The following is a 25,064-nucleotide window of genomic DNA, read 5'->3' as shown; positions in this document are numbered from 1 at the left end:
GATGTTGATTTGATTTTTTTAGGGAGTCGTAGGCAGTAGGGCAGAATTTGAGTTTGCAATTTTTACTTCAACTCTCTAACCTGCTCCTTTCCCCTCCATCATTTTATCTTTTATATATTTAGTGTTTCTTAATCTTTGTCTATCCTTTACTTTTTCTAAGGGTTGTATAAAGGTTCTAGTGTTAGTCCAAAACAGCGTAAGAGACGCTCAGGTATCCATGGTGATAACTCTAGGTGTTTGTAGTCGTCTCGGCGTAATGTACCATCTTCATGCTGAGCATCATCTCTGCTGTGTCTCAGTTGCATGCCACGTCCGTCTGCTCATGCTCAGCATAGATTTGGGTGCTGTCTACTGGATGTGGTCCGATGAGGATGTACGGAGTAGATGGCGGAGTACATCAGTTTGTTACTCTAAATCATTTTCTGTTGCTCTGAATAAGAGCATAAGTGCATATTCAATAACATGAGTTTTTATCTTCACCCATCACATTCACAAGAATGTAATCAAAATCCAGGCTAGAGCATGTGCTGCCCCTAGTGGCAGACCACAGCAGTGCAGCAAATCTATGTACCCATTCAACCATTACAGGACATGCAAAAAATGTGTGTATACATGACAAATAACAAATGGTGATGAGTGTGTTTTCATCATAATTAACTGTGTGAGTGTGTGTTTGCAACATTTGCATGATTTGAAGCTACTGGCCATGCTTGTGTGTGCAGTAACATGTTTCTAATATATCCTTATTGTAGACTATTGGGGAGAGTCTAATTACAGTGAGATCCTGGATTTGCATCTGGGCGGTATGTATTTCAAATCTGTTGCTTGAACTGGACTAACATCTGACGCTCTCTCTCGTTTCCCCCTGTACTTACTTGAGTTTTCCCTATATTGCCCCGCACCTAAATAACCACTGGTCCCTGCAATTTAGGAAAGGGCATTTTAAAAATCTTTCTATTTCTGTATAATCATTATTTTTTTAAGTTCTACAATCGCTTTTATTTGTTTAATACATTTACACTCTGGGTTGCAATTTAACCTATGCTGGGTTGTTTAAACCCATTGTTGGGTCAAATATAATTTCCTGGGTTAATTACACTTAACGCCTGGGATCATTCCTTTTTGACTTAACACTGGGTTGAAAATAACCCATCAGTTTTTTGGAGTGTATTTTTTATTTATTTTATAATCGTAATATTTTTATATAATACCTAAAATGGGTATTATAAAGCCAAATCTCTAAAAGCAAAGTTTTCATTAGAATTTTTATACAGCAACTTATGCACAATTGCTTGCTTGGTTTTGGCTGTACTTATAGTTTTGAATATATTTTGCAAACCACAAGTGTGCATTTAAAGGGACCCTGCACCTTTTTTTTAAATTATGCTAATTTTCCAGCATGCCTAGTTAAACATGATTTTAACCGTTTTGGAATCCATTCAGCTGATCTCCGGGTCTGACGGTACCATTTTTAGCATAGCTTAGCATAGTCTATTGAATCTGATTAGACCATTGGCATTGTGCTAAAAGAATAACCAAAGAATTTCAATATGTTTCCTATTTAAAACTTGATTCTTCCGTAGTTACATCTTGTACTAAGACTGACGGAAAAATTTAAATTTGTGATTTTCTGGAAATATATGGCTAGGAACTATACTGTACTATGATATTTTTGCAGCGCCTGAAAATAGTCCCCTGCTATTAAAATTAACCAAGGGGACTATTTTCGGGCAGTGCGTAATATCACTACGCCTGCTGCAGCCATGTTATGGAGCAAAGTCCTTGATTATTAAGCCAGAATGAGAGTGTGGTCCTGGCGTTATCGGCCTGGGGAATCGCAACTTTTGGTTTTCCGTCGGTCTTGGTGCACGTTGTGGCTACGGATGAGTCGAGTTTTAGATGGGAAAAATATTGAAAACTCTTTGGTTGTTTTTTTGCGCAGTGCTAGTGGTCTAGTCGGATTTATTGGCTTATGCTGGGCTGTGCTGGGGGTGGTGCCGCCGGACCCGGAGATCGGCTGGGTGGATTCCAAAACAGTAAAAATCAAAAGGTTATGGGAGCTGGAAAAGCGGCATATTTTCAAAAAAAGTGCAGTGTCCCTTTCATTTTTAGCAGCACACAGCCAATTACAAGATGCGTGAGCAGAGTCAGTCAAATATTACTTGATTGACATTTTAATTAAACCCCTCCCCTCTAGCCTCTTATTGAGCCAATAACTGTCTGTTTTAGGTCGACAACCCTTTAGCTTTCATATCTTCCCATACCTGCTCAGTTGCATAGGGGACTTTGGCTCCTCACCCCAGGACGTTCAGTACTTCATCCCCACATTGTGATTGATCTCATTGTGTGTGGCTAATCTTCACTGTGTTCCCAACTCTCATATATACTTACACTGTGGAACTGTTGAGTGCTGGTTTGAATGAGTGTGTTGGCTTGTAATGTTTGATGATGTGACATGACATGCTAAATGCACCCGAACAGACAGGTGATAGCGTGGAGTTTATATATGCTCTAAATTCTGCTGGGTTGTTTTTTAACCCAATGCTGGGTAAATATTGGACAGATTGCCAGCATTGCGTTGATGCATCCCTACATAGGTTTATTTAATAACCCAACCTGCGTTCTGTCCAATATTATCTGTTCAATAACCCAGCAGAATTGAGAGTGTAGCCCTTTTATGACAGGCAATCATTTACTCTTTGGTTTTAAAGGACATTGAGGCGTTGTTTAAACATATCTTTTTCAATGCAACAAGATGTTTCTTACTTGTAGCTTTTATAAAATTTTCTTGGTACAGTAGGTATGAACACATATTGTTTAATATGTCGTTAAGATATGCTAAGAATATTTAACACCAGATTTGTCAGTATATACCACTTTTCTGACAATGTACACATTATATATACATATATATTATACAATATGCACAAAAGTGGTCCACAAATGGTCCCAAGCTGGCCTCTGTGCCCTTTAAAAAGTCTTAAAGGAATAGTATACTCATTTTCAATATTAAAATATGTTATTACCTTAACTAAGAATTGTTGATACATCCCTCTATCATCTGTGTGCGTGCACGTAAGCGCTGGAGCGCGCTGTGACGCTTTGATAGCATTTAGCTTAGCCCCATTCATTCAATGGTACCAATTAGAGATAAAGTTAGAAGTGACCAAACACATCAACGTTTTTCCTATTTAAGACGAGTAGTTATACGACCAAGTTTGGTGGTACAAAATAAAACGTAGCGCTATTCTAAGCGGATTTAAAAGAGGAACTATATTTTATGGCGTAATAGCACTTTTGGGAGTACTTCGACTCGCCTGAAAAGTCCGCTCCCCTTCTCACTCTCATAATGGGAGAGGGAGAGTGTTACTGCGCCGAGTCGAAGTACTCCTAAAAGTGCTATCACGCCATACAAGGTAGCGCCTCTTTTAAATCAGCTTAGAAAAGCGCTACGTTTTATTTTGTACCACCAAACTTGCTCGTATAACTACTCGTCTTAAATAGGAAAAACGTTGATGTGTTTGTTCACTTCTAACTTTATCTCAAATGGTACCATTGAATGAATGGGGCTAAGCTAAATGCTATCGAAGCATCGCAGTGCGCTCCAGCGCTTACGTGCACGCACACAGATGATAGAGGGATTTATCAACAATTCTTAGTTAAGGTAATAACATATTTTAATATTGAAAATGAGTAGACTATTCCTTTAATATGTACCATTTAGATACAGACATGTATACATTTAATACGTATACTGTATGTACTGTATGAGGGACCAATATGAACTCTTTAAGTGCAGAGGTGTACTTTTTGAAAGGGTACCACCCCAGTCACAGCCAGGGACCATTTTGACCATTTGTCTGGCAGTGTAGTCAACCACTAATTAACCTGTGCCCAGGTAAGTACGACATATTGTCACTTTGTAAAAATACAAAAGAAAATATTTTTCAGTTTTTGACTTCATTGTAAAAGCATTTGAAGGCAACTACCGGTATGTATTTGTAAGACAAATTATGCAAAATGCAATTTCACTTTGCCGTGTTTTTTTTAACAGATGTGCAGAAATTATAGCGGCTAACATTTCAGCAAAAAGTTATTTTTCTGTTAAGTTTACCGGTCTAGATGGTGACATTTTATAAAATCCTGACTCAAGCATTTTTGGTGTAATTACTGTCAGTCTTTGATGGTCTATAATTCATCTCCTGACTGGAAAATCTTGGTCATCATATCCTAAACAATACAGTCACGCCCTTTCCCTGTAACTTGTTAAGAACTTGTCAGAATGTTGTTTTTGATTTTTAACTCTGCGTCAGTTTGTGTGTTTATGACCTGTTTGAATGGATATCTTCCATGCATGTCTGCATATGCAAATGTCAGCATGTTGTTATTAATAGTTGGTTGTGGATTATTTATGTCGTAAGATAACTGCAGATGATGGTCCGGTGTTATGTGATGATGAGTTATTAGAGAAGTGATTGGCTGATGTTTTTACACAAAGTGTTAAGGGAAGGTCAAAATAAGGGTTAAAAATTATACAGAATAAGCAAAATTATGCCATCACTCTTCAGATAAGACGTGGTTTTATAAGCATTGCTACTGTAAGCATCACAATGCAGACAAGATGTGTGGCTTTGTGTGGTTGAAGAGATGCGGGTTACTCCTCTGCGATAGTCCCTTGCTGTGAACTACCCAACATTTCATCCGATTGTTCTGTATTTTAAAGACCATTCTGTCATCCCAGCTTTGCCAATCTTATTTGTCTATCAACGAGTTGTTTAAATGCCTTAGTTAAATTTGCTCCTGTGAACATTCCCAAAGATTTACATTCATTCATTTGGCAGATGCTTTTATCCAAGGCGACTTACAGTGCATTACAAGGTTTTTATCTGTATGTGTGCTTTCTGGGTGTTTTCTACCACTGAGCTATACAGGAGCACAAAAAAATATAAAATAAATATCAACCAAACCTTTCTGTTTAAATATAACCTTAGATCGTTAAAAATATTTGTACGGATACACTCAAAAAATGAATGTCTGTCTTAGTATTTTTTCTTGTTATTTTAGTATAAATATATTTAAAAATTATAATATTGAGAGTGTTATCTAAGATATTAAAGATCTTTGCACACCACAGTCCGTAATTTTCGTATGTGTTTTTTCGTATTCGTTATTCAACAAATTCGTCACGCACACAAACCTTGCACACTGTATCCTATGCGTACTAATTCATCTGTCAATACAATACAATACAATACACTGAAAAAAAAAACGATTCATTGAATTTAATCAATTTTTTTAAGGTAAGTGGTTGCAATCAATTTATTTAAGCTACATTTAAACAAAAGTTTTATATTTTATTTTACTTTAGTAATATTTTTAGTTTAAATGTAGCTTAAATAAATTGATTGCAACCACTTACCTTAAAAAAAAAATATTAAATTCAATGAATCATTTTTTTCAGTGTACAATCAAAGGGGTGGTCCGTCCGTACGCGTCATGATGAAAATTTAAATATTTTTATTTAAAGCAACACTATGTAGTTTCCATGTAAAAATGACTTGCAGCTCCCCCATGTGGTTGAAAAGCGCAACAGTGCCTGGTGTCAGACACTCTTCTGCAGACAGGGGGAGGGGCGGGGCTGTGAGCTCTACCCTCCACCGCCGCTTTCAGAGTGTGCTTGTAGCAGCTAGGAGGCTGCTCAGGTTGCAGCAACAGTACAATTTGTGCAGTTAAAAGTTGTTCTATCACTGAAATAATTTTAGAGACATTATTTAAAGGTAAAAAAACTACATAGTGTTGCTTTAAAACACTCAAATAAAACTTAATTTTGAAGAAACACATACTAGATTATTAATGAATTAAATGTTTGCACGTGCAACCTAGCTATCAGGTTGCTCAAACAACAAAATCACCAGCTAACTTACTTTAAATTTGCAAGAACTATAGACTAATACAATAACAGGCTTAAATAAACCCAAAACATATGTCAAGCTCAAAACCATTCATACCCTCTGCAAATACGACAAAAGAAGGCCGTGAAAACAAACCTGCATCGCCAATAATCCTGATCTTTACTTTAAAAAATCTACAAAAATCATTGGAGAATAATAATCCCGAAATTGGGGAAAATCTCACCATGAGAGAAATATGTAAGCAATAAGGTACGAGAGGCTGTGCTGTATCGTGAATAAGTAACGGCTGAAGGGCGTTGTTAGGCACGATGCGAAGCGGAGTGCCTGCAACCCCTTCAGCCGTTACTTATTCACGATACAGCACTTGCCTCGAGTCCTTATTGCTTTTATAAAACGGTTGCCACACAATATTAAAGTAAAAAAAAATATTAGTGCAACTTTCATGAAGTTAAATCAATAAAAGCATTCCTTCCGCTAGAAAAAATAGTCCCTGACTGCAAACAACAACATGAAAGCTCAAATAAAAACAACAAACTGTTCTCAGACTTTGTCTCATTATATGTTTATGTGTTGCTAAAGGTGTTGCTAAGGGCGCAGTGATATTAAATCGAACCGTTGGGTGAAGCAGTCATAGCAGTGTTTTATCGTGAATAAAGCACACCTATTGACCAATCAGAATCAAGGATTGGAACTAACCGTTTTATAATTTTCTGTAATACACACTGCTCACAATGAATCATACCCTTTAATTAAATTATTTTTGCAACCTCCTTTTCGCTAGAGAATAGCTCTGAGTCTTCACCTATAATGCCTGATGAGTTTGGAGAACACCTGACAAGAGTTTAGAGACCATTCCTTCATGCAGAATCTCTCGAGATCCTTCAGATTCCAGCTCCATGTTGGTTCTTCTTCTCTTCAGTTCATCCCACTAATTGTCTTTAGAGTTCAGGCCAAGGGACTGGGGTTGTCATGGCTAAAGCTTCATTTTGTGCTCAGTGACTCATATTTGTGGTAGTGTTGATGTTTGTTTGGGATCATTGCCCTGAAAGAAGATCCAACCATGGCCCAATATATGATTTCTAACAGGGACAGTCAGGTTTTGATTTTTTATCTGTTGGTATTTCATAGAATCCATGATGCCATGTATCTGATCAAGATGTCCAGGACCTCCAGCAGAAAAATAGGCCCACAACATTAAAGATCCAGCAGTATATTTCATTTTACACATGGGGTACATTTTACCCCTGTGTGCACCAAATTAATGTTGAGTTTTTGCTGCTAAAAACTATTTTTTTGTTTCATCTGACCATATAACCCATCCCATTTAAAGTTCCAGTAGTGTCAGTTACGTTTCAAATGTTCTATGGTCAGATGAAGCAAAAATAATAGCTTTTTTAGCAGCAAAAACTCAACATTAGTTTTTAAAATTATTCTTCTCCAATGAAAAGTTGGATTTTTGTAGATTTTTTAAAGTAAAGATCAAAATTATTAACGATGCAGATTTATTTTCACAGCCTTCTTTGGTCATAGTTACAAAGGGTATGAATAATTTTGAGCTTGACTGTAAGTCCCATTGCAGTTCTACGGTACACAGTTGACGAACCATTTCTGCCATGTCGCGCGTATGCACGCTCGCTGTGTGAACTGCGTCCGCACTATTCTCCGAGATGTTTTATCAGCTGGCTACTATTTATCCTCCAGACAGTGACGGACCACGTCTTTATCTCATTTGGCCGTGTGGCGTGCCCGCTCGCGGTGTGAAGCCCGTCTGCGCTATTCTCCGAGATTCAATCGACAGCCTTTTGTGCAGTAAATTATTATTTATTTTTTTGTACGACCTACTTAAGGCGGTAGGGTTTCCCAGCTTAGGCTGTCCGCCCGAACTGCAAAGTGCTGCACATAAAAAATATGAAAAATAAACTTAATTCAATAAATGTAATTCAAGTTATTCTTACCCCACTGGCATATATTGTTTACCTGTTTTAAGCATAAATTTAGTTGATTTTCATAATTATTGTTCAGAAAGCATAATTATTTTAATATTAAAGGAATAGTCTACTCATTTTCAATATTAAAATATGTTATTACCATAACTAAGAATTGTTGATACATCCCTCTATCATCTGTGTGCATGCACGTAAGCGCTGGAGCCCGCTGCGACGCTTCGAACTTTAAAACGCTTCCCATTATGAGAGGGAGAAGGGGAGCGGACTTTTCAGGCGAGTCGAAGCACTCCCAAAAGTGCTATTACGCCATAAAATATAGTTCCTCTTTTAAATCCGCTTAGAAAAGCGCTACGTTTTATTTTGTACCACCAAACTTGCTCGCACAACCACTCGTCTCAAATAGGAAAAACATTGATGTGTTTGGTCACTTCTAACTTTATCTCTGAATGGTACCATTAAATGAATGGGGCTAAGCTAAATGCTATCGAAGTGTCGCAGCGCGCTCCAGCGCTTACGTGCACGCACACAGATGATAGAGGGATGTATCAACAATTCTTAGTTAAGGTAATAACATATTTTAATATTGAAAATGAGTAGACTATTCCTTTAATATCTTAATAATTTTGCTTATCAAGTTAATGTATCTTAGTTTAAGAATGTTTAGATATTTATGTTGGATATGAAGACTAAGACAGACATTCGTTTATTGCAGTGTAAACCTCACTATATAGAACTACAGTTGCGTACTGTACTATAACCATAGCTCTTTGATCTCTTGTAAGCCTGTGCAGACATTTGGTTTGCTCTCAAACCACCACTTATATGTCTTCAATATCACATAGATGAAAAGTTCAAAGAGCAGCTGAATGATTTTTTTTCTTCCTCGATTCATTCACTCTGTCTGTCATTTTCTCTCACTGTCACATCACACTGCTGTTTTCACTTCTTCCTCAGAGTTCCTTATCTTTTTGATTTCACACCTCACTGTTTTCTCTTCCACATCTTTCTCTTTCTGCCTCAAATCCCTTCACCCTTCCGGCCATCTCCTCTGCTCTCTCTCTCTCATTCCTTCCCTGTGTTGTGGAAGTTGAGCCCTATGTCGGGACCCCTCGCCGAAGAGTTCTGTACCTCTGCCCCTGCTGTTCCCCTAAAGGTAAAGTAAACCTTGTCACGTTTGTAGTGGGCCAGCTGTCTTTCCATAACAACATGGCCAGCAGTGTTCCTTTGAAAACCTACCGGGCCTGTGGAGTGTTGCTTTTACCCTTCAACTACAAAGTCTCCTTCTCACTGCTCCTGTCTGTGTGTTTTAGTGGCTTAGTGGATTTCCCCCAACAGATAACTTTAGTGTTGACTGATACTGAGTGAATACAGATTTATAGCAGGAGCTGCCGATATTTAAAATCAACACATTTTGATTGAAGTTCTTCCTATTGTACGGTATTTCATTTTGTCTAAAGAGGATGAACATGTTTTCATCAGAGAAAAAACAGAGAAAACAAAAAATGCATAAAAAATCCTTTGATTTCAAAAGTAAAGTTTTTTTTAAAGGCCGCTTTTTGTAATCAACAAACCATTTCATGGGGTCTCTAATGTGTTTTACTGTAGGTGCACTGCTTTGATTTGGGGGAAACTGCTCTGCTGGCTATAAGTGTGGATTTAAATAACAGCATGATGCCATTTATTGAATTAAAATAGTCAACCGTATGATGTCCCAAACTTACAGCTCTTGTAAAGTATCATAAGACAATCACTACATTCAATGTGTGTTATTTTTTTATTGGCATGTGTAAAAGGACATTTACAAGAAAGTGACGATCCAGAATTCATAGCTCATCTATTGGTCTTTGTTTTACCATCACACTTCAATTTAAAGTCAACATGAAATGAGAATTTACTCTATTTACTTCCTTAATACACCTTAGTGTGTCTTTTTTTGCATGATTCAGTGTAAATAAAAACAAAACACTGTCTGTGTTTGAAATATATTGTGTCCCCCATACACTTAAATAGTGCACTTTGACATTTTGTAGTGATGTCCAAAGTTATAGGTCACATTAGCGAGTGCACTTATTCAATCCCATAATGCACTGCAATAACGAGTGTACAGCTGATTTATACTGAACAGCTAGCCGCTACCCTTCACTATTAGGCCGTTTACACTTGGCATTAACATGCGTTTTCGTCGATCGGATCACAAGTGGACGACGTTAATGCCAGGTGTAAATGGTGTCCACTTTCGACCACTTTCAACCACATTCAGAGGTAGTCGAAACCCCTTTCGATCGGATTGCTTTTGTATTGTAAACGCACATGTGGTTGAATGTGTTCAAACAGCCACACGCGAACGCCTTCTCTCCGCCCATTTAACTAATCTGAGATACTGAACACAATGTTATACATCTTTTCTGACCTCTGGCGTGAACACACGGTAAAAAGTGCTATTTTTAGCCTTTCATTGATAAATCTAAAGCGGCTGATCTCCGCAGTTTCATTTTGCAAGCGTATGAAAGTTGCGAGATGCTATTTCATCAATTGCGCTGAAAATTCAGAGAAAGCTCTAACATATACATGTAAAAACACTGTGCAGCATGTTTACTTGCTAAACAAGCAGTGGACATAATATTAGTTTGCATCCATATAAACTGATCATTACTCCCGCTCGCGTTTGAATGACAGCGGAGAGACTCGCCCCCACAGTCTGCACAGACCACCCCCTCAAAGTATTCAGGACAGAAGCGGTCCAAAGTGGACGAAAGAGACGGATTTAAATACCAGGTGTAAATGTGATGTGTCTCTCTCGTCCACTTGTGATCTGATCGACGAAAACACATCTTAATACCAAGTGTAAACAGCCCCTATGAGGCGAGGGCCAAATTGAACTCCCACTTCCGACGCTTCGTGTCCGAATTCACTCACCCGTTTTCATTCACTCATTCAAGTGGACTATATAAATAAATCAATGTAGCCACTTACTGTAGTTGTTTAGGCATTGGCAACTGCAGTAGACATCACTGTAATGGTGCGTTCACACCAGACGCGGAAGAGGCGGCAAGCGCTAGTGATTTACATGCAAATTCAATGCAAAGACGCGAATAGGCATCCTGCGGCACAGTAAGCGCAGACGGCACCAAAAGCGCGAATTGAGCGTTACGAGTTGAAAATAAGAACTTATATAGTGCGTTTTTGACGCCTCTCCCACATCTTGTGTGAACACCACAGTAAGACATTCATAGTTGCCTTTTTAAATTTTAAGTATAATCAACTTGAATTTATTGTGTCTAGTGAGGAGTTGCTGTTACTTAAAGACAAAGTTGAATTAGCTTAAAGGGATAGTTCAGCCAAAAGTGATATTAAACCCATGATTTAGTGATCTGAAGCCATCCTAGATGCATATGTCCATAATTTTTCAGACGAAAACATTTTCAGTTTTTTAAGAAAATGTTTTAGATCTTTCAGTTAATCAAATGTAAAGTTACTGTGTCCACGTCCTTCGAGTCTGAAAAAATGTGCATCCCACCGTCACAAAATAAATCCAAACGGCTCCACGATGATAAAAAAGACTTTTAAGGGTAATCCGTGCCGTTTTATTGTAGAAATATCCATGTTTGAAGCTTTATAAAAGAAAATAACTAGTCGCGTCCGCATTCAAGATGAGACCGTACGCAGTTTACGGAGGTTTCTCTGCTGCTGCTCTGTGCCCCTGCCCTCCGCATTTTTCATACGTCACTAAGAAAAGTGCGTACACTACGCTGAAACTCTCTCCTGAATACAGAGGAGTCTAAGATGGCGGCGTTACTGGAAGCTAGTTATTTTAATTTATAAAGTTTTGGGTATGGATGTTTCTGCAGCGACACTGCACGGATTGCCCTCAGAAGACCTTTTTTATCATCGTGGAGCCGTGTGGATTTATTTGGGGAAGGATATATGCACATTTTTTTGGACTTGAGGGATGTGGACCCCGTAACTTTACTGTTTGGCAGCTGGAAGATGTGGGACATTTTCTAAAATAACTGATGGACATATGCATTTTGGACAGATTCGGGATAAGTAAATCATGGGTTTAATATACTTTTGGCCGAACTATCTCTTTAACTTCAACTTTACTTTGTAAGTTATATATTAAAATACTTAAAAATACTTAAAGCCTATTAGATAAGCAAGTAGTATAATAAATAATTTTAAGAAAGCCATCCTTAAAAGTGGATCACATTCAGATAACATTTATGTGTGGCTCCAGTCTGCTATGTAATTTACATTTCTAGTATTTTTTTCTGTTTAGTAATTTATTTCACCTATCACGTGGAAGTAAAATGGGAGGTGAATGGTGTTTCACGTTGACTTTAAATGCAATAGCTGAAAAAACACAGCAATGCGTTTCACAAGCCCTGTATCATTTCTGTCGATTTGTAATCTGGTGTGCGTAACTGCCTGTGAGTAACAGCGCCCCTTGTGGTGCAGCGTATCGTGGCTGTTTCACGACTGTTCTAACTGTGGTTCTTCTTTCTCTGTGTTCTTCTTGGGAAAAGCATGGGTCTGAGTGTGGGGAGGACACGCGCCGTGCGTTACGCCGGATAAGTTTAGCCTCCCAAAACCTGTCTCTGTCTTTCTCACTGTTCTTATGTATGAGGACTTCTGCTTTGCCTCTGTGTGTTTATAACAGTCAAGGCCAGCAACGTCAACCACAGCCATTCAATATGTGTGTGTACTGTCTTATTCCCTTGTGTGTTGCAAGAGCCGCCTCTTCGTCAGCTAAGTACGTCATGCTGCACCTGGGTTCGCCTTGCGATGGTTTGTTGACACCGCTTGGCTTTACTTGTGTGTATATATGTATGTGCCTGTAGGGACGGGAGAAGGTTTTTTTCATAAACTTGTGGGACTGTACTAGCATGTACAGCCAGAGATTGTATCGACCTGCATTGTGAACTTCATTAGTGCATGAAACAAGGCCATGCACTACATTACATACATACACACGTAGGATGCTACTCTTGTACTAGGAATAAAATAGAGTCATAACTTCTACACATGCATCATTTTCAGAAGGATTTAGGCAAAAACAGGAAATAATTGAGGAGCTCAGATGCAAAAGCTGCTAAACCCATCTCTGTCAGATGAGGTGATATTAACCGAATGTTTTTGGCACGTGTTACACATACATTAAATGAATTTGCTTCAAATTAGAAATGCATGCCAATTTAATAGTCCTCAAAATGCACAGAAGATGAATTGGATTAGTGACGGCATGCAAAATTACTGTTAATTACATTTTAAACTTCTGTCTCTTGTGAGTACTTGGGCCTGAATACAACCCGACATGAATCACAAAGGTTGCGACTTTGTTCGGCATTGTCTTCTCTTCCGTGTCTGTTGTGAAGCGCATGCGCAAGACAAAAGTCACGTGACTGCAGTGACGCGGATGATGACGCGGCTGACGTGTTATCTGGTGCGCCCCAGCTGGGTTTTTTTGTGCGCCTGGCTTTGTTTACAGTCTGAGGGAGACGCACGCTGTAAGTTTGAAAAAAACTTTGCAAACATGTCTGAGGATAACACGTCATCTGCATCTTTGCAGTCTCACGCATGTGCATCACAACAGATGCGGAGGAGAGGACAATGCTGTGTGAAGTCGTTATTTTTGGACCAAAATGTATTTTCGATGCTTTAACACATTCTAACTGACCCACTGATGTCACATGGACTACTTTGATGATGTTTTTATTATCTTTCTGGACATGGACAGTATACCGTACGTAGATTTTCAATGAAGGGTCAACATGCTCTCCGACTAAATATAAAACATCTTAAACTGTGTTCCAAAGATGAACGGACGCACTTACGCACTGCAAAAAATTACTTTCTTGCTTGGTGTTTTTGTCTTGTTTTCAGTAGATGTATCTAAGAATTCTTGAATCGGGGTGTATTTTCTTGATGTGCAAATGACCTAAGAAAATAAGTCTTGTTTTTAGACAAAACATATCAAATTTAAGCGAATTTGTGCTTAAAACAAGCAAATAAAAAAATCTATGGAACAATAATTTTTTCTTAAATTGACTTAATACAAGAAAAAATCAGCAAAAAAACTGTCTTATTCCATTGGCAGATTTTTTTATTTATTTTTTTGCTTGTTTTAAGCACAAATTTGCTTAAATTTGATATGTTTTGTCTAAAACTAGACTTGTTTTCTTGGTTCATTTGCTCATCAAGAGGGTGCATCTTGATTTAAGAATTTTTAATATTTGTACTGAAAACAAGACAAAAATACTTAGTAAGAAAGTATTTTTATTTTTGGGTGAACTATCCCTTTAAACACTGCAAAAAAATGATTTTCAAGAAAAAAATCTTAAAATATCTAAAAATACTTAAATTAAGATGTTTTTTCTTGATGAGCAAAACGACACAAGAAAAAATGGCTAGGTTTTAGACCAAAAATATCACATTTAAGTAATTTTGTGCATAAAACAAGCCAAAAAATCTGCCAATGGTGTAAGTAAAAATCTTGAAAATTTTTCTTACACACTAAATTCATGAAAAATTCAAATTTGCTTTGCTTGTTTTATGCACAAAATCACTTGAATTTGATATTTCTGGTCTAAAAACTAGACTTATTTTTTTGGGTCGTTTTGCTGATCAAAAAGAGCATCTTAATTTAAGAATTTTTAGATATTTCTACTGAAAACAAGACTAAAATACTAATTTTTCTTGAAAATAATTTTTGCCGTGAAGTGAAAGTACTTAACCTAAACATACGGGCCTGATAAAAATGCTAATTTATGAGAAAACATGTCAGACACACTTAGAGGATTTTGCATCTGAACCCTCAATTTTTAATAAATAAAAACGTCCAGTTATTTAGATTTCGATTTTCAAATTTTTTTAACACATTCAGTACTTGTGACATTGCCCTGTATTGGTGGAAATCTTGCAAAATAGACACACATAATTGTGCAAAATAAGGTTTTGACTTTTAAAGCAATATCCACTGCTTTGAAAAAGACCAAATGCCTCAGAAGTCCAGACTGATCAGCATGTTTCACGATATGCTGTCCAATCAGAAGCCGTATCTCCACGCCATCCTCTGTGAAGCCGGCAAGTCGACCTGAGGTCGAAGGCTTTGCTGGTTTTTCACCTTCCCACCCAACTCTTCCCCTGACAAAGACATCCTGGCTTGGCTGTCATCACATTTTGCTGTGTGGGTGTCTGTGTTGGGTCTGTGTGTCATTGTTCTGAACCAGCGGTTTATTCATGTATGTCGACTGTGCTTTTTTTAGGAATGGGTAAAAAGGACGATCCAAAGCTGATGCAGGAATGGTTTAAACTGGTCCAGGAGAAGAACGCATTGGTGCGATACGAATCAGAGCTGATGATATTGTGAGTAGACAAAACAGTTTAACTTCAAGCCTCAGTGCTCATTCAGTAGATGGTTATGTTTATAAAATAGGTTTATAGTCACACCTTCATTATGTAAAAATAGGTTGGCTGCATTTTATATAATTTTATTATTAGAATTAATTAAAAGAAACATGCATTTGTTTTTATAGTATAAAGTAAACCAGATATGTACTGCATTTTGTTTTTAATCATCCAATATGTTTGGACACTTTTATTCGATGTACAAAAGGCGGGGTATTTGTTTTCTAAACGCAAACAATTGATGAAATGTTATAGCAGATTCCCTGTAGGCGAACACATTATGCTGAAAGATTATGGCAGATACATTTATTCGATTCTGTTCTTTTCCATTTACATTGTTTTGAATACAAGATGCAATTACGCTGCGCCTTAGACACAATCTATCGCTTGTGTGTTTGTAAAAGTCTGAACCGAATGCCCTTTACATTTAGGTTTTATCAATGATACCCAAAATACAAAGAAACCGTTTCATTAATAAAGGTGCAATGTAATGGCTTCCTTTTAAGTTTAGCTATTTCTGGTGGGAAAGTAAAGTTGACACTACTCCATGGATGAAATGAGGATGATTTATTTAAAACCAGCCACTTCATCTTTACCCATGTCCCGCTTCTATAGACGGTTTCATTGGACGCACGTACGGTTACACGATACGCGTCTATTCCGAACTTTACTTCCGGTCTCTGTTTGTTTAATGGTCTGACTAGTTGCTAAACTAAACTCTTGAACAAATAACTCGTTGAAAAAACTAATGTTTTGGTTTCCTAGCTAGGTAATCTATGTGTTGTTTATTTTGTTTGTTATATAAAGAAACTAAGTTTAAGTACTTTGTTGTTATTTATTCTTAGCGGAGTTTATCGGAAGTTACATGTTGAGCACAAAAGCTGCTTGTTTATGTCGTTACTGCTGAAACCATCTGTACCCATTTTCGGTTATCCACGAGTGACGTGTGGTAACGCAATGCTAAGATGGCAACGGCAGGCCTCGCCAACTATTGGCTTTTAAAAAAACTCTTCACAAACCATTGAGTGATGTCACATACACTACGTCCATATTTTTTACAGTCTATGATGAAGACCTTACATAATAAACTGTATCGTTTTTATTACCTTAGAATGAAACTGTTCTACAGAGCGCGTTTCGTCCCTACGTTGTCTCAGACAACGACATGTTTGTCCTGTGGCAGCTACCGTAGCTTCTCTTTGCGTTTCGAAATTGAGGTTGGTTGCAATTCGCAATCTCATTGCTAGAAGCCGTAAAAACCCTTACTGGACATTTTAGGAAAACCAATCGCTTTATATCTATTGTGCTAATAGTATAGTATCTATTATTTTTACTGTTTACACTGTCGGATTACAGTGTCACTGCCAGTGTTGGGGAAAGTTACTTTTAAAAGTAATGCATTACAATATTAAGTTACTCCCCAAAAAGTAACTAATTGCGTTACTTAGTTACTTTTCATGGAATGTAGCCAAGTAAGAAAATGTAACGCAAAAGTAACTTAAAAGTAACATAATACTTTTAAGTTACTTTTGCTTTACGTTTTCTTACTTGGCTGAGGCTTGATCTTTTTTTTACGATCGCAACAATGCAAGCTCTGGCCTGCCATCTCCGTTTCTGACTCAAACTATTCCCACTCAGGCGCACAGGGTGCTTAACTCTACGTTAATATGTTCAGTTTAATTCAGTACAATTTTTAATTTTTAAATTAAATTAATTAAACTGAAAGTAACTCACATTACGTTTTTAAAAAAAGTAACTCAAATATTAATGTATAATACATTTAAGTAATGCATTACTTTACTCGTTACTTCAGAAAAGTAATACCCAGATAGCAAAAAATATCCGCATGGCTTCTTTATGCCGCCAGCCCCAAGCTGTCGGCTATAGGTGCGTCCCGCTGGCGGGGATGAAACTTTTGCCGCCGAATACGTCACTTCCATTTGTTGCGAGATGCCGCCAGCATGCAGCTGGCGGACCAACTGCTTAATTTATGCGGTCCGCCGTCAGACCTGTTTGCAATTACGCCCTTATGTTGGGTTTCTAAGGGGGTTGGTGTAGAATTTTGTATGCTAAGAGTCCAGTGTGACCGTGGCATAAAAGCCTTGAGCAAAAACCAGGTGTTATGGTACCTAGTTTTAGATGCCTCCTTGCTGTCCACATGGAGCATCAAAGATGTCTACTTCTTGAAACATTCTTTGATGTTCAGAGTACCTCATACAGTGTAACCATGATTTTTTCTCTCCACCCCTTCATTTCGCCTTTCTTTATCTGCTTTGTAGTGCTCGTGAGCTGGAGCTGGAGGACAGACAGAGTCGTCTACAACAGGAACTGCGAGAACGCATGGCAGTAGATGGTACTTTACTCTGTATTCTTCATAGCTCCAACATGGGCCTGGTCATGGGTTAATTAATAAAATATTAACATTACATTTATTAGTGCTATAGTGTGATATAAGAGACATGAAGTTAGCACATCTTTGAAGGAAATCGGCTGCGTGCAATAATGCTCAGTTTTGTATCAAGTCATCAAAAGTATTTTAGAGAGTCACGTACAAAAATAAACCATGAAATTCTGCCTGATGTGTACTTGCTTCTGACACATTCACTTTCTGCAGACCATCTGAAGACCGAGGAGGAACTGGCAGAGGAGAAGCACATTTTGAATGAGATGTTGGAGGTAGTGGAGCAAAGAGATTCTCTGGTGGCCCTGCTGGAAGAGCAGAGACTCCGAGAGAAAGAAGAGGATAAAGATCTCGAGGCAGTGATGCTTTCAAAGGGATTCAACCTCAACTGGGTTTAACATTACAAAGCCATTTCTTCCATTGCCAACTGTTCCCAATTTCCCTGCAGGGAGTTTAATGATCGCAGAATGAATCTGTCTGGCCTCCCCCTGGTTTTATTGGGCATGTCAACAGCGTTTACAAATCCACTCACGAGCATGTTTGATGATGTTTACGATGTTCTCCCGGCACGACTAACGCCTGACCAGCGTTTCGTCTCTTGGCAGCCAAAGCAAAGCTTCAAAACATCCTCTCCTTCGCAATCAGAGAATAGATTTAAATCTTTTTTAAATGTTTTTTTTTTTTTTGGTCTTAATAGGGAAATATCGATCCTGCTGATGTTGAGGATGTCTGAGACTAATGATCCTAATCGAAATGAAAACATTAGCCTTGATGTTCAACGAATATCTGGTCAATCAACGGTTATGTTTTAAGCGTGACTCATGCTTTTCTATCTTGACTACTGACTGTTTTTTCCTCCAGTCGCACTCCCATCCAATTTCACACAACAATCTCTAATCATCAATGACTTTCACAGATGGAAGTATTTATTAGTTGTGGATCACAGAATAAGCATGTGATGGACTTTGTAATTTTCACAGACGCCTGCAGAAACCAACACATATCTTGTGTTTGTAGCATTGACATGTTTAAGATGTTATTTCCCAGTGTGTCTCTAGACACCTAATATTAGAGATAAGCTGGGAAGAAAAACTATACTACTATACTCAATATTACACACTTTGTTAAAAGCTCATTTCAGTCTCTATACTTAGTGACGCATATATTAAAATAAATCAGTTCCTTTTTAAATCTGATACATGAGTATCTGATACTTTCACTATAGGTTGCATAAAGAAGTGGAGTACCGTATATATTAGTATATAAACTTCCTTGATGCAAATTACTCATGAGAAATATATACACACTACACATTGGTATACAATCAAATGCATTATGCATTGTGTTGGTCGGTCAGGGTATCAGGAATAGTTAAGGCACCCACAGCTTTTGTAACTTAATATCAGATAATATGGTTATGGTGCCCATTTCCACCGTTTAATGCTCTGCCACTTTGGTGCCCGGTGCTCTTTCATTTCTTCCAGCTTTAGAGCAACAATGCCTTTTTAACTTTTCATGTGACAGCTTTTCACATCCACAGTTCTGTGTTTATTTATAATGGTTTGTTCAATGACTTTTTATCACATGAAAACCTGCAACTGACATCAGCACCGATAAACACCGGGTGCTATCATGTTGTTTTGCACGTGTTCGAGTTGGAACCGGAAACATCAATATTGCATATGAACATGTTTGCCTTTTTCTAAGTGTACATTTCATTTTAGTCAGCTGTATAGATGGGCACAGAATTTTTCTTTTTTTTTATTACTGTTGTTCCTTGTAAGTACAGATAACTGTGAATGAAAATATACACATGGTCAACCCTAGTTTAGACTGTATAATGTTTGACAGATTTTATGGTATTTATTAACATGTGTGAAAATGTATTATATGTAAAGAAAATGAATCCTAATTTTTAAAAATATGTTGTTGGCTCTTGAAAATGCTTCATGTTGCTAATTTGCATATAGGGTGTTGGATGTACGCTGATGCAATAAAACAATGCAGTTGTTACAAAATTTGCCACGTTCATGTGCCTTTTATAACGGTTTCTAAGTAATCTTATAAGAATTACATTAATACTGTAATACTGATTAACTTAATTTACCCATTAATATGTGGGCTTACAATTTGTGTTTGCACAGTACTGATTCCATTTGCAAGAATCTTAAAGGGGTCATATTATGAGATTTTTTTAAAGATGTAAAATAAGTCTTTGGTGTCCCCAGAGTGCTTATGTGAAGTTTTTGCTTAAAATACTACACAGATAATTTATTATAGCATGTTAAATTTCCGTTTTTTTTAGGTCTGAGCAAAAATGCAGTTTTGGGGTGTGTCTTTTAAAATGCAAATGAGCTGATGAAATGCAAACACTGATCACAATGATGGTGGTTTGTTGTAATTGGCTCTGTCCCAAATGGCGTACTTCATGTGGACTTTCGGTCTCGCGACCATAGATTGCACATGCTCGCTTAGTCTACGAGTCCGTAGGGTGTCCCATCTGTCATTTTTATGTCACCACTAGGGGCTGGCTGTGTTTGACTAAGCCACGCCCCTTTTGAACTCCCACCTCGAGGAGGTCCCCAAAGCCGACCCAATGACCAGACAAACACGGAAACAGGTAAGTAAAATTTAAAACAAGCTTTATTGAATTTAAATACTTAAAAGGACTGGGAAAATTGGGGAAGGGAAATTTAAAACTAATAGCTTCTTCTCCTCCCTCCAGGGAGACTACAGCCACGGGTAAACAGGGACAGAACAACAGGGGTGCCAACCACCGTCAACGGGGAAAGAGGGAAACGTCAGGCTCCCGCCTGGACCCTGCTAGCCGTGGCGCCCTCCTTCTTCTCTCCTGGAGGCAGACAATTTTTGGTGTGACTGGTAGAGGTCTTTCCCACTGTCCGTGCCCAATGGTTCACTCTCGCCTTCTTCTCTCTCCACAGGCGGCCACTAGGACAACAAAGACACTGTTACTGGACTTTGAATGTTTCTCACCGGCTCCCTGCTTACAGCTTTCTGGGTAAGTATCACGTTCACCGTCGGTTCCTCAATGATTCACTCTCGTTTTCCTCCCTCTCTCCACAGGTGATCGCTAGGGCACGGAAACACTGTTACTGAGCTTTGTATGTTCTCACCGGCTCCGCTGCTTACAGCTTTCTGGGTAAGTATCACGTTCACAGTCGGCTCTTTACAGATTCACTCTCGTTTTCCTCTCTCTCTCCACAGGTGATCGCTAGGGCACAGAAACACTGTTACTGAACTTGAAATGTTTCTCACCGGCTCCGCTGCTTACAGCTTTCTGGGTAAGTATCACGTTCACAGTCGGCTCTTTGCTGATTCACTCTCGTTTTCCTCTCTCTCTCCACAGGTGATCGCTAGGACACAGAAACACTGTTACTGAACTTTGTATGTTTCTCACCGGCTCCGCTGCTTACAGCTTTCTGGGTAAGTACCACGTTCACAGTCGGCTCTTTACTGATCCACTCTCGTTTTCCTCTCTCTCTCCACAGGTGATCGCTAGGACACAGAAACACTGTTACTGGGCTTTGAATGTTTCTCACCGGCTCCGCTGCTTACAGCTTTCTGGGTAAATATCACGTTCACAGTCGGCTCTTTACTGTCTCACTCTCGTTTTCCCCTCTCTCTCCACAGGTGATCGCTAGGACACAGAAACACTGTTACTGAACTTTGAATGTTTTCTCACCGGCTCCGCTGCTTACAGCTTTCTGGATAAGTATCGCGTTCACGGTCGGTTCTTCTGTAGGTCAGCAGGGGGGCGAAGGTCACACACCACCTCGCCGGGTCGAGCGCTGCCCTATCCCCACTGTCCGTAGGCCGATCGAATCCCGGATAGGGGCGCCCTTTCGTGGAGACCACGGGGGCGGCGGACCCTTTCGCCTCCGACTCTGCGATAATACAAACACAGATAAGCTTACACCACAATTGCTTCTAATATTTTACTCACAGTCCTTCACAGCCCTTGGTCTGCGTCTCTTCGTACTCTTAAAACAGCACACAGCGTATGATGGCAATGAGGTCTGAGGTCGTTGGCCCCTCCGTCCTCCTTCCAGGGAAGAGAATGGATGGTGCGGTGCTTCTGACAAGACACACAGCAACCCACAGCAAATACACAGCACCACTCTGACGTGAAAAAGCTTATGATTTGTAAAGTCTCACTCACCACACTGTAAGTGCAACACCACAAGGGAAACGCCCGGTATCCTCCACTGTGCTTGGGGCTAACGTAGAGGCGATGGCAAACCGACCAGACCAAAGTCGCGTTGCTGTGGCTGTATGGAATGTATGCTTCTAGCGGCTCGCCCACCACGCTAATTATAGGGGTAGGGCCGCCTTCCTAATCCTAGAAGACTCCAACGATCACACAAGGTAAGTTTCTGCCAGTTATGCTACACCAATGGACATACTCACAGCGGATAGCCTTTGTTTACGTTGTGCAACGAGGTCAAATCCCTTCTCGCTTTACTCCTTCCAAAATACTAGTTGGACCAGAGTTCCTTTTCTACCCGAAGGGTTATTCAATAAATCCAGCCGGTTCACCGTAACTGCAACGAGAGAGGGGGGGGAAGAGAGAGAAATATAGCCAGTCACCACGTCTAACAATGAGCACAGCTCCGTTCCTCAGCACACACTCAACTCAAAAGCGTTCTCGTGGTGCAGTGCTCCTTTAACTCACAGCCCCGTCCCTTTCGCCTTTCCTGGCTGCCGCACTCTTTCCTCTCGCTATAAGCGCTCTTGTGGATCAACGGCGCCCTCCGGCTCTTCCAAGGACGGGGCGTGTGGTTCAGTCTGCCCTAGACAATACAAAGGAGCTCATGCCCGAAACAACTCTTGTTTGTTTGTGCTTTCCTTGGGGCTTTTGTGTGTCTCATCAACCCCCAGCCTCCAATCACAGTCTGCTTTCGTGATGATTCACACCTGTGGCTCGTAAAGCCCTGACAACGACGCCCTGGAAACCAGGAAGTAAACTGGTGCATAAAAAAATGTCCGGGCGGAACCTCTCCTCTCCATTTTTGGTTCCGCCCGAAGTCACCCGGTGACATCCTCCCCCGCCAATCCGTTCTAGTCCCTAGAACGGGCTCTTCATAAGGGCGGGTAAAAATGGCGTAGGGTCTTTCTTTAAAACAGGATGGGCATGGCCCGGGGTTGGGCTGCGGGCCCCACGTTGTCGGTCATTGGGCTAGCCTGGTTACTCAACTCGAGGTGAAATCCTGCCGACTACGCCAAAATCTGTCACCACTAGGGGCTGGCTGTGTTTGACTAAGCCACGCCCCTTTTGAACTCCCACCTCGAGGAGGTCCCCAAAGCCGACCCAATGACCAGACAAACACGGAAACAGGTAAGTAAAATTTAAAACAAGCTTTATTGAATTTAAATACTTAAAAGGACTGGGAAAATTGGGGAAGGGAAATTTAAAACTAATGGCTTCTTCTCCTCCCTCCAGGGAGACTACAGCCACGGGTAAACAGGGACAGAACAACAGGGGTGCCAACCACCGTCAACGGGGAAAGAGGGAAACGTCAGGCTCCCGCCTGGACCCTGCTAGCCGTGGCGCCCTCCTTCTTCTCTCCTGGAGGCAGACAATTTTTGGTGTGACTGGTAGAGGTCTTTCCCACTGTCCGTGCCCAATGGTTCACTCTCGCCTTCTTCTCTCTCCACAGGCGGCCACTAGGACAACAAAGACACTGTTACTGGACTTTGAATGTTTCTCACCGGCTCCCTGCTTACAGCTTTCTGGGTAAGTATCACGTTCACCGTCGGTTCCTCAATGATTCACTCTCGTTTTCCTCCCTCTCTCCACAGGTGATCGCTAGGACACAGAAACACTGTTACTGAACTTTGTATGTTTCTCACCGGCTCCGCTGCTTACAGCTTTCTGGGTAAGTATCACGTTCACAGTCGGCTCTTTACTGATTCACTCTCGTTTTCCTCTCTCTCTCCACAGGTGATCGCTAGGACACAGAAACACTGTTACTGGACTTTGAATGTTTCTCACCGGCTCCGCTGCTTACAGCTTTCTGGGTAGTATCACGTTCACAGTCGGCTCTTTGCTGATTCACTCTCGTTTTCCTCTCTCTCTCCACAGGTGATCGCTAGGACACAGAAACACTGTTACTGAACTTTGTATGTTTCTCACCGGCTCCGCTGCTTACAGCTTTCTGGGTAAGTACCACGTTCACAGTCGGCTCTTTACTGATCCACTCTCGTTTTCCTCTCTCTCTCCACAGGTGATCGCTAGGACACAGAAACACCGTTACTGGGCTTTGAATGTTTCTCACCGGCTCCGCTGCTTACAGCTTTCTGGGTAAATATCACGTTCACAGTCGGCTCTTTACTGTCTCACTCTCGTTTTCCCCTCTCTCTCCACAGGTGATCGCTAGGACACAGAAACACTGTTACTGAACTTTGAATGTTTTCTCACCGGCTCCGCTGCTTACAGCTTTCTGGATAAGTATCGCGTTCACGGTCGGTTCTTCTGTAGGTCAGCAGGGGGGCGAAGGTCACACACCACCTCGCCGGGTCGAGCGCTGCCCTATCCCCACTGTCCGTAGGCCGATCGAATCCCGGATAGGGGCGCCCTTTCGTGGAGACCACGGGGGCGGCGGACCCTTTCGCCTCCGACTCTGCGACAATACAAACACAGATAAGCTTACACCACAATTGCTTCTAATATTTTACTCACAGTCCTTCACAGCCCTTGGTCTGCGTCTCTTCGTACTCTTAAAACAGCACACAGCGTATGATGGCAATGAGGTCTGAGGTCGTTGGCCCCTCCGTCCTCCTTCCAGGGAAGAGAATGGATGGTGCGGGGCTTCTCTGACAAGACACACAGCAACCCACAGCAAATACACAGCACCACTCTAACGTGAAAAAGCTTATGATTTGTAAAGTCTCACTCACCACACTGTAAGTGCAACACCACAAGGGAAACGCCCGGTATCCTCCACTGTGCTTGGGGCTAACGTAGAGGCGATGGCAAACCGACCAGACCAAAGTCGCGTTGCTGTGGCTGTATGGAATGTATGTTTCTAGCGGCTCGCCCACCACGCTAATTATAGGGGTAGGGCCGCCTTCCTAATCCTAGAAGACTCCAACGATCACACAATGTAAGTTTCTGCCAGTTATGCTACACCAACGGACATACTCACAGCGGATAGCCTTTGTTTACGTTGTGCAACGAGGTCAAATCCCTTCTCGTTTTACTCCTTCCAAAATACTAGTTAGACCAGAGTTCCTTTTCTACCCGTAGGGTTTCTCCTTAAATCCAGCCGGTCCACCGTAACTGCAACGAGAGAGGAGGGAAGAGAGAGAAATATAGCCAGTCACCACGTCTAACAATGAGCACAGCTCCGTTCCTCAGCACACACACAACACAACACA

General features: G+C 40.3%; 1 protein-coding gene and 1 long non-coding RNA gene across 30 annotated transcripts in view; one reads left to right on the top strand and one right to left on the bottom strand.

The window, feature by feature from the left end:
- mical3a (microtubule associated monooxygenase, calponin and LIM domain containing 3a) overlaps positions 1–19,684 on the top strand; it is a 100,067-nt gene extending 80,383 nt beyond the window's left edge. For 21 of the 29 annotated variants that reach the window (XM_073853717.1, XM_073853721.1, XM_073853729.1 and 18 more), the window contains 6 exons: positions 161–211; positions 753–803; positions 8,946–9,011; positions 15,124–15,223; positions 17,545–17,618; positions 17,880–19,684. In XM_073853717.1, the coding sequence (XP_073709818.1) occupies positions 161–211; positions 753–803; positions 8,946–9,011; positions 15,124–15,223; positions 17,545–17,618; positions 17,880–18,064 (527 nt within the window). In that variant the 3' untranslated portion in view covers positions 18,065–19,684. Of the gene's footprint in view, positions 1–160; positions 212–752; positions 804–8,945; positions 9,012–12,384; positions 12,417–15,123; positions 15,224–17,544; positions 17,619–17,879 lie in introns of those variants that run through there. The other 8 variants (XM_073853723.1, XM_073853726.1, XM_073853728.1 and 5 more) reach the window with 8 other exon arrangements.
- Positions 19,685–23,027: 3,343 nt separating this feature from the next.
- Positions 23,028–25,050, bottom strand: LOC141349739 (uncharacterized). The gene is made up of 2 exons (XR_012357742.1): positions 24,403–25,050; positions 23,028–24,307 (listed from the first exon to the last, which is right to left on the bottom strand). It is a non-coding gene; the product is annotated as an uncharacterized lncRNA (long non-coding RNA).
- Between the last annotated feature and the right edge of the window lie 14 nt (positions 25,051–25,064).

This window comes from Misgurnus anguillicaudatus, chromosome 15, assembly GCF_027580225.2.
Source record: "Misgurnus anguillicaudatus chromosome 15, ASM2758022v2, whole genome shotgun sequence".
In the NCBI taxonomy this organism is placed as follows: Eukaryota; Metazoa; Chordata; class Actinopteri; order Cypriniformes; family Cobitidae; genus Misgurnus; species Misgurnus anguillicaudatus.
The sequence above is the reverse complement of the archived record's forward strand: the minus strand, read 5'-3'. Positions and strand labels throughout refer to the sequence as shown.